At 40.8% G+C, this 15,031-nt stretch overlaps 1 protein-coding gene across 5 annotated transcripts in view; it reads left to right on the top strand.

Annotated features, from left to right (window-relative positions):
• Positions 1–15,031, top strand: part of NALCN (sodium leak channel, non-selective) — a 505,598-nt gene that overhangs the window by 480,315 nt on the left and 10,252 nt on the right. For all 5 annotated transcript variants that reach the window (XM_019486907.2, XM_019486906.2, XM_019486908.2 and 2 more), the window contains 7 exons: positions 4,367–4,486; positions 5,623–5,691; positions 8,838–8,986; positions 10,109–10,202; positions 11,115–11,247; positions 11,878–11,993; positions 14,592–14,749. In XM_019486907.2, coding sequence (XP_019342452.1) covers positions 4,367–4,486; positions 5,623–5,691; positions 8,838–8,986; positions 10,109–10,202; positions 11,115–11,247; positions 11,878–11,993; positions 14,592–14,749 — 839 coding nt within the window. The remainder of the gene's footprint in view (positions 1–4,366; positions 4,487–5,622; positions 5,692–8,837; positions 8,987–10,108; positions 10,203–11,114; positions 11,248–11,877; positions 11,994–14,591; positions 14,750–15,031) is intronic.

The following is a 15,031-nucleotide window of genomic DNA, read 5'->3' on the forward strand; positions in this document are numbered from 1 at the left end:
CTGCCATAGAAATAATTTCCTGGGGCTTCATCTGGGCTTCAGAAAATATATTCACTAGTTCTAAATGCAAGTTGTGACATTTTGGATGCATAAAATTTGTGGGGAAAAGGAATAAAGGTAGGCTGATTTGTATCAAAAGTTTATCCCTAATCTTAATGGGATTAGGGAATTTACCTAATGTCTCTGGAGACATTTGTCACCAGTCAGTTAACTTATCTCCTCTATGTGCATAAGAAAAATAGCAGGTAAATAGATCCTATTTTGCTGGCAAGATAGTAAATGATAGGGCTCCAAGTATGATACACGGTCATTAGAGTTGTAGCTGCTTTACTGAATTGCACAATCATATTCTTTTTGTACATTTTTAACCAACCTATAAAATTCTCACCAGGGTCATTAGTTTCTATATTATATTATAATATATTATATTATTTCACTAGTAATTTTGTATCAAATTCTATAGTGCTGTTCTAGAGAAGCAAATTACTTCTACAGTGGTCAATATTATAATTTCAGTAGTTACTACAGAGTCTATTATTGCACTATTTATTTCTTGATCTAAATATGGCAAAATACTTTTAAACAATAGTTCTCAAACTTTCTAAACTCAGAGTACCCCTTGGAAAATGCCAGCTCTTAGTTTTCACTCATTTTTGACTATGGAAAAATAAGAAATTCTTCTGTTGCTAAGAGCTCAAAAAAGACTGCACCAGGTCAGAATGTGTCTAACACTATGGATTCCTATCTGAAATCTCTGGGGTTATGTTGTGAATCATACTTGCACACCTAACAACACTAACATAGCGTGGTACCATGTGGCATCCTTGAAAGGCTCCCAAAGTACCCCAGGGTGCCACAGCACCTTGACTGAGAGACATTGCTGTAGCATCACAGAAAGTTCGGAGAGGGAACTGTTGCTTGATAAATGTTGACTTGTTTATGACAATTACTCTACAGCCAGGGATTGATTTCTTAGTGGGCGAGGAGTAGAAGTCAAGTCCAAGACAAAATTCAAATGGTTCAAAGTGTTCATAATAGAAATTCCATTCAATTCCGTGTTTGGACAAACTGACAGATCTTCTGACAATGAAATAGGAAGGAAATGAAGGCTCTTTCTTCCTTGGGATCAGGGTCACGACCAACAATAAGAGACCAAAGATAACGTCTCATTATTGACATCAAAGGAGTTCTGGGCAGGAAAGATAAAAAATTCTGTAGAGTTTCTAAGCAGATTACATCTTAATAGGAAAGGTAGGAATATAAATTAAAACAGTAGTTGCAAATGAACACTGGTAGCATCTTGGCAAAGAACTGCAAACTGAAATTAAGGGCCTTGTCATCCCTGAACATCTAGCACATATTTTATTTAGATCATACTAAGCATTACCATGCCGTATTAAAAGTTAGAACATGTTTTGAACAGTCACATAGTTATGCTTAATACGATCCCAGTCTGTCCTAGACAGGACTGGAGCCAGCTGTGGTTCCTCTCTTCCCCCCTGCCCCTGCAACACTGAACCCAGCAGTGAGCACTGCAGCTTGTATGTCACCTGTCAGGATAATCAACCCCCATGCCTGGAGCCCTCACCCTCCCCACCATGTACCGAGCACCACGCAGCCAAGAAGAGCCTGGCTCTGACAGCACAGGATCTGAGGAAGGTCACATCTAACTGCACAGCTTGGTAGAGCTCGGCAGTGACACACTGCCATTCTTGGATCAGGTCAAAGAAGCACTGAGGAGATCTCAAACAGCTGTGTGAAAGGATCTCCTTTTCAATTGCTAGCATTAGTAGAAATGTCCATATATGTAGTGGGAAGAAACTTCCTTAAAGGCCTCAAGTATTATAGGTGTTAGGTGTTAACACTGGAGACAACTACAAACTACAAGGAGAGAAAACTTTAGTAGTAACAAGGTCAGGTGGGACCACATTTATATTATATAATATAATATTTTGAAAACATCTGTGGGAAGCAAGAATTGCACTTCTTAGAATAGATGTTAAAAAAGATGGAAGGAAAAGAAAATTCTAGTAAAGTGACAGCATGCTGCTAACAGAAGGAAATATTTATTTGTGGAGTGATACATAAACCCTTCTCTTACCTTTCTTCCCCTACAATTGGAAAACTGTGCAAATTATAAAAATTGAGAATACTACCCAGCATTTTATAGTCAGGCTTGAATGAAAAAGTATCAGAAAACCTGCAAATCATTAGTCAAATTTTTGCCCAAACAAATGTGTCTTTAAAGACAGTTTACCTTTGGAAATTAAGAAAATGCTGTTAAATAACAATAATGAGAAAAAAAACCCATCTAATTAAGGTCTAATTATTATTGCTTTTATATTGTAACTCTGAAGCTAGTGGTACATAAAATTAATGGTTAACTATATGTGCACAAAGGTCATCTATCTTCGACTTGAATCACCAGTACAACCATTAAATACTATTGTTCTTTCTAAACAGAGCCAATTCTTACATTTCCTTCTTGCAGCTGTGTTAAAAATGTCAACCATTTTGATCCCTGTGTTAACCAGAAAAAATTGTGGAATTCACCACACTTTTTGGCCCATACTATTTTCTCTCCAATGCTTTGAGCCTGGATGGAGCTCATACTGGATGCTTGTAAATGTTAAAAGAAAAATAACTGCATTTTAAACTCAGCATGCTTCCACACTGAGCCCAGTGCATGCCCAGGAGAGGCAATGCGATTATTGGCCTTGGCTTGCCTGACATCTGTATAGACTGGGCGTTTTAGTGGAGCTTTTTTGGCGCTTCTAATAGCTGTTTGACTCAGCTTTAGATAGCGCCAAAAAGCCCTGCTGAAGCACCCAATCTATACAGGCATTGCAAAGCCAGGTTGAAGTAATGCACTGATTCTTCCAGTAAAGCATGGGTTTGGTTTTTTTTTAATGTCTGCAAACAGCCATAGTGTGAAGTAGCAAGAAGGCAGCTGGTGTAGAATTCATTTGCAGTACTTGAGACATATAAGTAATATAACATAACTTTTGTTGTAAATGCTTTTACATAAAATTTACATGAATGAATATATATATATATATATATATATATATATATATATCCCTGTACATAATTATAGTACGTGTGTATGCATTATGACAGAGATCCTGGTTTTCGCTGTTAAAAAATCCAAAATTCTGTGATAAAAACCCCAAATCCACATTTTTCCATGATTAAAATGAAACGTCACTATATATATAAAGGTATCAACTGAACACGATGGTTTTTTGATATATTTACAATTTGAAAGCGGTTTGGAAGTCTACCAGTGCCCCAATCATTATAATAAAATCAATGCTAAATACTATATATTTTGGTGTTTGATTTTTATTTTTGTGTTATCATGGAAAATCAGAGATCCCCCTGCCCCCTTCATGCACCAGGTAACAGGTCCAGCTGCAGCTGTTCTCCCCTCCCCCCACTGCTTTGTGGCACTGAGCAGCCCTGATATGCCAGTGCCCCTCACTCCCAAGCCACAGGTCCTCCAGCCCTGCCATTGCCCCTCACTCCCAACCTGTAGCCCCCCACCCTCACCAGCCCTTCTGGTGCCCCTCAGTCATGACCCGCTGACCCCCTACCGCAGCCCCCTAGTGTGTGGGGCAGGGAGGTGGGTGTGGGGTGGGGGGGTGTAGGGCAAGGAGGATGTATGTGGGGCAGAGGAGTGTATGCGGCATCCGTGGCATCATGGTGAGGCATCCCCTAACTAACTCCACAGTGGGGAGGGGACAGAAGCCACCCCCGCTGCAGCAACAGCCAGAGGGTGCCTCACCTTGGCAGCCATGGCAGCATGGCTGGCATGGGTCTTACAGCAGTGGCTGCAGCAATGAGCCTCCCTGTCCCACTCCACTCTCCTGTGCTGGGTCCTGCCTGCTGGGCCACAGAGGCAGCTCCTGCCCAGTGCTGGTCTGGCCAGGCTGCACCCCTATGCCCCACCGTGGCCACAGAAATCTGAGGAGGCACGTCCCCGCCATGTCCATCTGATGTGTAGCCTATGGTGCCTGACCTGTCCACGGGAGAGCATACAGTGGTGGGGAGTGGCCCCCGCTCCCCCAGATAAGCCGCCCACAGCTCCATCCCACTCCCCTTTAAAGGAGAAAATATGTGTTTTTCCACACCAAACGAAAAACCCCAATCCCTGATTATGAGTAGGATTAAGACTGCATTTTAATTATAACTTGTGCTTTAATCAGTGTTTAGTTATATTAGCACTGGTAAAACCCTTCCTTTTTTAAAACCAACTTACAACTTGAACACAACCAAAAATTTCTAAGGAATAGAACTGTATCTAGTGCAGTATAAAATTTTGCTATTAATTTATAATTGAAATATTGCTTTTATTTTTTCCTAGGTAACAATGAAGATTATTGCCATGTCCCCTTCTGGCTTTTGGCAAAGCAGAAGAAATCGGTATGATCTCCTGGTAACATCCCTTGGTGTTATATGGGTGATACTTCACTTTGCCTTACTGGTAAGATTAATAACAAAATGCAATTCCAATGATCATTTGTTAGGCACCAACAGTCTACCCACAGCTACGCTGTACCAAAATATAGTTACCAAATCTCAAGAATCTTATACAATATAACTGAGACCTAGGTAAGAGAAGATGCCCTGGGTGCCAAAAAAGGTGGCAGTTTAGAAGAGTAAGAAATTAGTGTTTTCTTCCCTCTCTTTTATAATCCAAGATGGAAAAGATTTAACTGATATTTAAAAGGGTTGGCAGGCCTTGTGCAAAGTGAGATGTGACTGAGGAGAGGAAAGGAAACCGACTCACTGGGATTTGGAGACATTACCAGGAGCAGGTTTATGGGGAGTGAGGGAACAGGAGACACTTGGAAGGAATTCAGGTGAGACAGAGAGAGAGTGAGCAAGACAGAAGTTCTACATTGTTGAACAGCACAGAGCGGCAAACGTGCAGGAATGAATCTGGCTCATTGGTTTTTTCGGTTACAAAACTATATTTAATCCAGGAAATTTAAGGATTAGCCTGTCCAGAGAAAAGACCAGCACTGCCCCCAAGCCCTTTTCACAAATTTAAAAGAAAAGGTTGCTACACACCCTCATTTTAAAGGGTGTGAGCAGTCTCTTTCACTAGAGAGGGAAGGTCAGATTGACTCTTATCAGCAATCCCCAGTGGTGGCAGTCACCACCTAGTCATTGTTAGGGGGCTCACCTGCTGTCTGCCTCAAGCACTGCTGTAGAGGAAACTCTGCCTTGTGTGTTGTCTCTTTGTCCCCAGCATCCTCAATTTGCCCCCTGCTGCTGAATAGCTTGAAAGGCCTGTGGAGTTTCTGTAAGCCCACAGCTGCCTAGACAAATAGAACTGGGCTGTTGGACATAATTACAGCCTAGTTAATAGAGCTCTGAGGTTTTTCTGGTGTTGAGAGGTTGGGTTAGTGTTGCTGAAGTGGTCTAGCCTCTTTTGTTGCTTTTTTATTGTTCAGCTTATGTTATTGAAATATTGGTGCTACTAGTTCCTGTTCTTTATTTTTAATATATTGATTGCTTTGTATAATTCAAAGATTGATCCCAAATGAAAAGCTTTTGAGAAATCATTAAGGGACACTGTATAGAAATATAAAGTGACTTGTGTTTATATTCTAGAATGCATACACGTACATGATGGGGGCCTGTGTAATTGTCTTCAGATTTTTCTCAATTTGTGGGAAGCATGTAAGTACAAATTAAGAATAACTTTAAGTACAGTGCTTATATATAGATTGAAAAATTAGCCAATTTATTTTTCTACAAGTTTCTGTAGATATCCATTTTATACATTGCTTCTCTGTTTTATTATGCTCTCCATTTTATTTGATGTGTTTAAAATGACAAGTTTTTCAGTAAAGTGTATATCAATAATAAATTACACTTACTAGAAATGCTATATTTTTCCCTACAAAAAATAAAATTAGGAGATAACACCAGTTAAAATGATTGCAACCTAAAATTCTGAACATGCTGTACCATTTACAGCACTTTCAGCCTTTTAATGTACCTGTAATACAGTGCACCTATATTATAAATATTTCTTTTTAAGGGATCTGGGACAAACATTGCATAAACCGGTTTGACCCAAATCAGTTAAGTCTGATACTACATGCAACCAGGTTTATCTCAAACCAGTTTCAGCCATTTTCTAGCTGGTTTATGTGCACTGAATGTCTGTTCTGTCACAGGTTTAAACCAGTTTCTGATCACTTAAACCGATTTATGTGTAATGTATGTCCCTAGCCTAAAAGACTAATGCTCAGTGAATTAAGGTGTGGAGCCAAAATATACTCTTATAAACTCTGATATGAATTTAGAGTAATTCCTTTTAGTGACTAGCATTAGTTTGATTTTACTCTGAGCTAAATTTACCCTAGGCAAATTTACAGAAGCAAATTTACACTAAATTTACACTAGTGTTACTGAGAGCAGAATTTGCCATTATATGCCTGAGAATAATATATCTGTTTAGTAAGCTGCAATATCCTTGTCTCCCCGTAGAACCGTTCAGATGATCCAGACATTTCCTCTGAAGACTGACCTATTAGACTAAATGCAGTAGTAGAGAAAAGGACTACTGCATTGGGGTGCAAGGGTAAAGCATAAGTAAGGCTCAGAGTCTGCTTATCCTAGATCCAAAAGAAAAGTACAGAGAGCCTAGAAAGCCTTGGAAGTCAAAGAAAAAATCTTTGCTTCTTCTATGAAGCAAGATCCAGAGATCACCTTCAAAGCTTTTTGATTGATTATAGAGGATTTTTTCCAAACCCTTAACCTAGTCATTTGTACTTTCATGTTAAGAGTTGTTTCAGTCCTACTAATTTGTGTGCCGTAATGCAAGATGATGGATAAGAGTCAACGTGAGTTGTCAGATTTGTCATAATTCTGAAGAAAATTGCTACCTCCACTAAACAGAATTTTCTGTGGCATCCAAACATTTTTAGTTATTAAACCTAAGACAGTAACTGTCATGACACTAAAATACCTACTCTGCCTTTATGAGAGAGGCAATGTCCGTCATCAGAATCCATTTCCTAAGTATTTTACTGAATTGTATCTCTCTGACTGCTTAGACATTATAGGGCAAAAATGTGTCAGAAATTTTAAAGTTGATTCTATCTGTGCTGATTTTGAAATCGAGTGGAGTCCCTCTCTTTAATTTTCTCTTCCTCATTTTGTGTCATCCTGACCTATTTTTTTAGGCTTGTTTATTCATTAACATCAGTCCTAGATCAGCCAAAGCATTTTACTGCACCATCCCCACCATTCTTCTAGCACAAATTTTGCTAGTCTCAGACTCTTTGGCTAGGTACAGACATTCAAGAAGCCTGAGGAGGAATCAATCAAACCTACGCAGGTTTCTCTCAGCAGCGTAGGTTAGATCGGGAGTGAATAGAACACATGTTCGCTCTTAAGTGGGCGGGCGTGCCAGCTGCCTGGATGGGCCGAGGCCAGCAGGTTGGGGGCGCTCCCACATGCTTCCCAGCATGCCCCCCAGGCTCCCTAGGCTGCCAGAGAATGCTGAGCACCTGGGCCACCCCGATTGGGTGCCAGGCACAGACAAGCACAACCCCAACTCCCTGTCGCTTCGCCATGGACCCTTCCCCACATCCAGTCCTAAGCTTCCAGAAGAGCCCCAGAGGTGCCAAGCTCTGAGGGTCCCCGTCCTTCCTTCATGGGAGCCTTTCTCTCCCTACTGCCTGGTGCAAGCCTCCTGAGCTGCTGGGCATGTCCTGCTACTGGCTGCTGCTGGTACCAGGGCTCATGCAGGAACACAGAAGCCTCCTTTCTGTCTCCTCCCACCTGCCTGCAGCTGTCAGCTGGCAAGAGGCAGAAGGTGGGGCTGGGGTGAGAGTTTGTGCTGGTTTGGCTCTGTTACAGCCCACAGGCTACTCAGACAGAGCAGCCAAGAACCAGGTAAGTGCTAGTACATCTTCCTATGACAGGGACTAGTGGGGGGCTGCAAAGGCACCTGGGGTGCCAATGGACAGCGGCCTAACATGAATCTATAAAGGATATGGTAGAAGTTGGATGCACTGGTCTAACCTAAATCGATTACGTTTGAGTATACATCTATCCAGGTCTATCTTAGAACAGGTTCTGCCATTTTTAAATCCTTTATGTGCACCAAACTTCTGTTCTGTTACAGGTGTAGACCAGTTTTTGGTCACTTATACCAGTTTATGTGTAATGTCTGTACCTGGCTATAATGGCTACATCCAGCCGAGCATAGAAATTAGGTTCCCCAGGGACAAGTAATGGTGGCATACCTCGCACCTCATCTATTTGTCCCTGGGGAACATCTGTGCCACATGCACTTTGGTGTCCAGCAAGTTACCCTGGTGGGGTGGGGGGTGCTGGGGTCAGCACTTTCCTGGGGTTCTGGGGGCCTCCCAAGGATGCAGCAGTGGTGATTCTGCTGCATGGAGCTTGGCCGGCAGCCAGAGCATGGCTCCAGGCGGCCCGGTTCCACTTTTGAGTTGCACATATTGGCTGTGCATGCACTGCTCTGCTTTTTTTTCCCATGGGTTTTTTTAACAACTGGATAAGGGTCAAAATAGCCCACGGAAAAAAACAGTGGAGCACCACACAGACGGGCAGTGACCCCTTGCAGCATGGAGATCATCTAAATGTGTGGCATGTGGCACTGCAGGTAAGTTTGCAGTGCCACATACCGTATAGCCGTGCTCATCTGGATGCAGCCAATGTCTATCAACCCATGTTTTCCCCAATTAAGACAAAAAATGCTATTTTCAAAATTACAAATGCAGTAATTCTTTTTTAACTCTGTTACAGAACAATAACATGAATTGCTTTCTTCTCTGTCTTTCCAGGTGACACTGAAAATGCTGCTGCTGACTGTGGTTGTCAGCATGTACAAGAGTTTCTTCATCATAGTGGGAATGTTTTTGCTGTTGCTTTGCTATGCCTTTGCTGGAGTAGTCTTATTTGGCACAGTGAAATATGGAGAGAACATTAATAGGTACAATATTTCTTATTACCTATGGATGTTTTTTAACAATCAGAGAAAAATATTCCTATTCTTTGGGCCAGAAGTTTTCATTTGGTTATCTGTCAGAAAATTAAGAGCCAGATTCCCCAGGTCCAGTTCAATTTTCAGTTCACCAACTGAAAATGTCTCGTAGGAGTCTGAGTCACTTTTCTACTTACATGGTCTGAGTTACCTTTCCATTTCCCTGGTCCTGAGTCAAATTAAGGGTGAGCAGAAGGATGCTCTTCATTATGGCAGCTGGAAAAGTCCTCCACTGAATGTTACAGCTAGAGACTTGCTGTAACATAATGGCTATAAACAGATGTTTCATTTCTCCTGGGATAAACCATTTTATCCTGGGCAAGAATGCAACTGCTTAGACATCCATGTCCATTGTCCTGTGATAAATCCTAAAAAAATGTTCACAGGATAAGAAGTCATAATATTTTATACCAGAACATAGCAGAGTTCATCTGGGATTGCATCATCAATGTCAGATAAGCAGCAGTGTGTTTAGCCATTCGCTAAATCCTGATTAGAAGGGCAATACTGGGATGTATCTGTTTTTCAGGTACAACTTTTTCAGAAACAAGTGCAATATCTGTTCCTACCCAATGTGTTGCAGCTGCACTGTGTTACCTGGCTCATGCAGGAATGGTCCCTATACCAAGACTTGGTTTGAAACAAACTAACGGTGCTAGCTCCATGTTCTCTTGGGATTCCCCTTCATCATTTCCTGTATTACCCTAAAATTACAGAAGAAGCCTAAATAAGATAGAAGCAGCAGTCAGGATCTAGCCTGAATGAGCTTTTCCTGTCTGATAAGATATTAGCCAAAATGTTCGCACCTGAGTGGCTAAATTTCAGCTACTAAATGCCCATTCATTTTACAGAATAATTTATATTAGTTATATGCATGAAAATTAAGATCCCAATACTAGTAGCCATAAAACTGAAGTCCTGTTAAAATACCGGAACATAGAAATGATTGTTTTTATTTGATGAATACATAGCTAAAGAATTATCCCTAATGTTGAATGTATTTTATATTGTCAAGATTTTGCATAAGATAAATTAAATGTTCTCCTTCTCTTTTTGCTTAAAAAAAATTAGGCATGCAAACTTTTCATCAGCTGGCAAAGCCATTACTGTACTGTTCAGAATAGTCACTGGAGAAGACTGGAACAAGATTATGCACGACTGTATGGTAAGTACAACATAATCAGAAATAGGATAGACAAGAAATGGGTGGCACTTTTCTCTTTGAATCAGTCTCCAGTGCTCTGGTTTGATACAAAGGACAGTACATAGATGGTAGGGCCAGTGACACCAGTACAGCAAAATGGATTTAGATCAGATCTCAGGAAAACTTTCCTTGCCCATAAGAACAGTACAATAGTGAAACAAGTTCTCTAGGGAAGCTGTGGAATCTCCTTCTTTGGAGGTTTTCAGGAGGAGGCTGAAGAACCATCTCTTTGCAATGGTTAGGAATAGCAAATCCTGCATCTGTGAAAAAGGTTAAACTAGATGACACCTGAGGACTCTTCTAACCCTGTGATTCTATGATCTTTCTGATAGTGTCATCTTTTGTATAAGGCATATATCCAAGTGGCACTTTTCATAATGAATTAGCCTTGATGTTCAGCCAGACTTTTAATTAAAATAATTTTATTTTGCACAGGTAAATTTCTCCCCAAGGGTTCAGATACATCAAATAAAGTGCTTTTCACTCCCTGGCTTAAATACATGAACAAGAATGTTGTCTGAAAACTGTTACATTTTGTCTCCACTATTTGCTATTATGCTGTTATATATACACACACATGCCTCGCGTTGTGGGAGTGATGATATATAGGTGATAATTCATTGATCTGCCTCATCCTGATAGTGGTCACTAATCCATCATCTTCAAAGCCAGCTCTGAAACACTCCTAAGAGTTTTTAAAAAATTCCAAGATTTCCTCTTGTCTCCCTAAAACTTACAGTCATTTGAAATGCAGTAGTATTATTTAATAACAAAATTTTTAAAATATAGCTGTATATGTTGTATTAATTACAGATAAACATATAACACTGTGTCTGTGCTATTGATTTCATTATTTACTGTTTTGTTTTGAAGGTTCAGCCTCCTTTTTGTACACCAGATAACAGCACATACTGGAAAACAGATTGCGGAAATTATGCTGGTGCTCTAATGTATTTCTGTTCATTTTATGTCATCATTGCATACATAATGTTAAATTTGCTTGTTGGTAAGTGACAATGGTTGACTATGGAAATTAGAATGTTTTCTTAGATTACAGAAGTAGTGCTACTCTATCTGTATTTCACAGTCCATCTTATACCTGAGGGGGCTACATCAACTAACATTTTAAAACTTTCTAATTGCAACTAAATTTAAAATTGTAACCATAATGTACAATCATATATCATTTTAAATACTTCACTGCTATGATATAGGTTTCTATACATTTAAAATTGATATATGCTAACCCTGCAGTTTATGGGGAGATAAAGAGGTCTTCAAATGAATGCTTTGTGAAGGTAAAGAGTTGTGTAGTATTATAGCTACCAGCAGTACTAATTTTTGTAGAATATTCTCTCCAATTGGCATTCTGGGGCCTCATACAAATCCCAGTGTCAATGGGATTTCAGTTGATTTTATTGGCAGTTAAATTGATCAACTGTTAAGGTCCAAATTTAAAAATATGAACACATAAAACACGCAACACTATAGCATTGCACATGAAAAATGGGCATTTGCACATTCAAATATGGGGGCTGTATCAACATAAGGTCTTCAGGTTTTCTCTATTGCAAGCACATGTAAAAATTCACCAGCAGGTTAGAGTTACACTATGTTTAACTTTTGTGTTTTTTAGCTATCATTGTGGAGAATTTCTCATTGTTTTACTCCACTGAAGAAGATCAACTTTTAAGTTATAATGATCTTAGACATTTTCAAATTATATGGAACATGGTTGATGACAAAAGAGAGGTAAGACATTTGATAATGAATACAGGACTCAGTAGATCTGCATTGTTTCGTCAAAGAATATATAACTAGGAAAACACAAAGAGGGCTGTAAAAACTCACTGAACCCTGAACCCACCAAAGGGTGCATTTGGGATGGGATTTTTTGTGATTATGGACACTGGCTAGATTCACAAAAGTTCAGTGAGCATGAAATAATGCAATTCGCCTAGTCCCTGACCCTGCAGCCACTTAAGTGGATGTTTAAACTTAATTCCCATAGTAGTAAAGTTAAATATAAGTGCATATAAATGTATGTAGGATTGGAGCCATATCCCCAGTCCTCCCTCCCTTGTCCTCATATACACTTACATAGCTTGTTTTTAGAATGGCTTACTTGAAAAGGAGAGTGCTTGGGAAGGGGACCAACACAGAGATTTAGACAGGATGGTTCAGTCATCCCATTGCTAAGTGACTTTAAAAGTTTTAAATACAAATCAGTGGGTGTTGAGATTATCTGATAATCTAGATGATTGCTATGTGGAGATCAGAGTTTATGGACATGTCTACATGTGTAATTAATGCTCCTGAATTTTCTGTGCAGAAAATTCAGGAACATTAAATTGTATCCCTACACACATCTGAGCATGTACCTATAGGGCACATCCAGACAAGCACAGTCATGCAGTATGTGGCACGGCAAACATGGTATGTGCCTCACAGTCCAGTGTTCTCCATGCTGCAGGGCACACTGCCCAAGCATGCACTGCACTGTTTTTTTTTTTTCCCCTATGCATTTGTTTTTGACCCCTGGATATCCAGGGGTCAAAAAAAAAACTCAGAAAAAAAAACCTGGTGCAACACACGCTTGGCCAGCATGCACTGCTGAAAAGAGGAGCTGGACTGCACAGAGCTGCACTGTGGCAGCTGGCCAGGTTCTGCGCAGCAGAATCACCACGGCTGCAGCCCCAGGAGCCCCCCAGGACCTCAAGTAATGGTGATGGGGCCAGCCCAGTGCTGGCCCCAGCCTCCCCTACCCAACCCAGGACGACTTGACACATTCCAAAGTGAACATGGCATGGGTGTTCCCTGGGAACAAGTAGCAGCAGCGCGAAGTGTGTCACTGCTACTTGTCCCCAGTGAAAGGAACCAAATATCCACACACATCTGAACGCACCTGTAGGGACCAAATTTGCTCCCAATAGGAGCAGTTCAGAATAGGACTGCTCCTACCCTGCTCTGCCCCACTGCAGCAGCCAAGGGGAGCTCCAGGCTCCCCTAGGTGCCAGCTCCAGGCAGTCAGGGGGCACAGGGGCTGGTCCTGATCTCCACGGGCCAAGGGAGAGCTGTCCTGGCTGCTCAGCAACTGCCTTCCAGCCACATGGAGATTGGGTTGGGTCCCAGTCTCCATGTGGCTGGGAGGGAGCTGCCCAGCAACCAAGACAGCTCTCCCTACCCTATGGAGATCAGGACAGGTCCACGTGGATGTGAAGCAGCTGCTTGGCAGCCAGGACAGCTCTTCCCCAACCACGGATTTTGGGAAAGGTCCTGATCTTTATGTGGCTACCAGGCACCATCTACCAAGCTGGGCTAACTCTCCCCAACCCCTGCTGCCTAGGCTGACTGAGAGCAATTTGCTTCCTGTTAGTGTCTACACATGCTTTTTGGCACATTAGTTTAATGCACCGATTTCTAGTACCTGTACGTAAACTACTCTACTCCTCAGTAATTGCTGTGTACATATAGACGATGACACTTTACTGCTCACTAGATTAGTCTAATGTGCAGTAAAGTGTCTCGTATAGACAGTCCCTATGTCCTGCATTCTGAGGACTGCAAAGCTATATCCAGCCTCCTAGCCTTGAGTCCTTTTAGAAGAAAAGACTTCCATCCTTTCCAGTGATATAACATATTACAGAGAATTATGTTTAAGAAGAACTATTTGATTCCACACACTTTAGGGAAACTGTTTTCACTCCTGAATTCTTTAGCACCAGCTGCCTCATTCATAATTGTTGTTGTCATAAAAACTGCAGCAAATTTGTATGCCGCTTATATATTAGAGCAAAAGTCCTTTGAAAAGCAAAGTGAAACATCAGTATTCTACAACACAGCATACACATACAATGGGGCAGTTTCACAATATGCCAAGCAGCACACACCTGTAAATGGTTACAAGTCTAGGCAACTTTATCTAATGGATGAAAAGTATAAGCACAAGCGCACAGAACCTGATTATTTTCACTCAACACTGAATCTACCACTCTTCAACTGTCAACAATAAAGACATATTTTCAAAGCCACCTATGCAGACATAACATTTTTATTACAAACAAACAGAAACTAGCAAAACAACTTTAAAAAATAAATGGGCCAGACCCTCACATAGAAATTAGCATAGTGATACAGACCTTAGTGGAGTTGTTGCCAATATATATCAGCTGAGGATCTGGTCTTGTATGCATGCTTTTTGCAGTTGCATATTCCCACTGAGTTAAACAGGCCAACATTTTACAAAATATCTTAAGTGTAATGGACTTCCTATCACTGATCAAATAGAATGGCTGAAATATTTCTTACAGTTTAGTAGTAACTTGACAACTCTTATTCAATCTTGCTCAGGGTGTAATCCCTACATTCCGTGTGAAGTTTCTACTGAGATTGTTGCGTGGGAGGTTGGAGGTTGATCTTGACAAAGACAAACTTTTGTTCAAGCACATGTGCTATGAGATGGAAAGACTGCATAATGGTGGAGATGTCACTTTCCATGATGTACTAAGGTAGGGTGGAATTTTTACTTCAAGTTTTGTAACAGTTGAAATAACCTACTTTTCTTGCAGACTAAATATTGTACATCGTCCTTTAAAATGGTCTGGGGGACACGCTTGTGCCTATAGGCATAACCTCCTCTTGACTCTAACCCCAAAATCAAATTTTTCAAAAGAACTATTTTTACACTAGAGACTCTAAGTCCCAGAGGAGTGTCCCCAGAAGGTTTTTAAATTCCCACTTGTTTTATGCTAACATCCCTTTACTATGTTTGTAACCAAGGGAAAACCTGA

Source organism: Alligator mississippiensis, chromosome 1, assembly GCF_030867095.1.
Source record: "Alligator mississippiensis isolate rAllMis1 chromosome 1, rAllMis1, whole genome shotgun sequence".
Taxonomy (NCBI): Eukaryota; Metazoa; Chordata; order Crocodylia; family Alligatoridae; genus Alligator; species Alligator mississippiensis.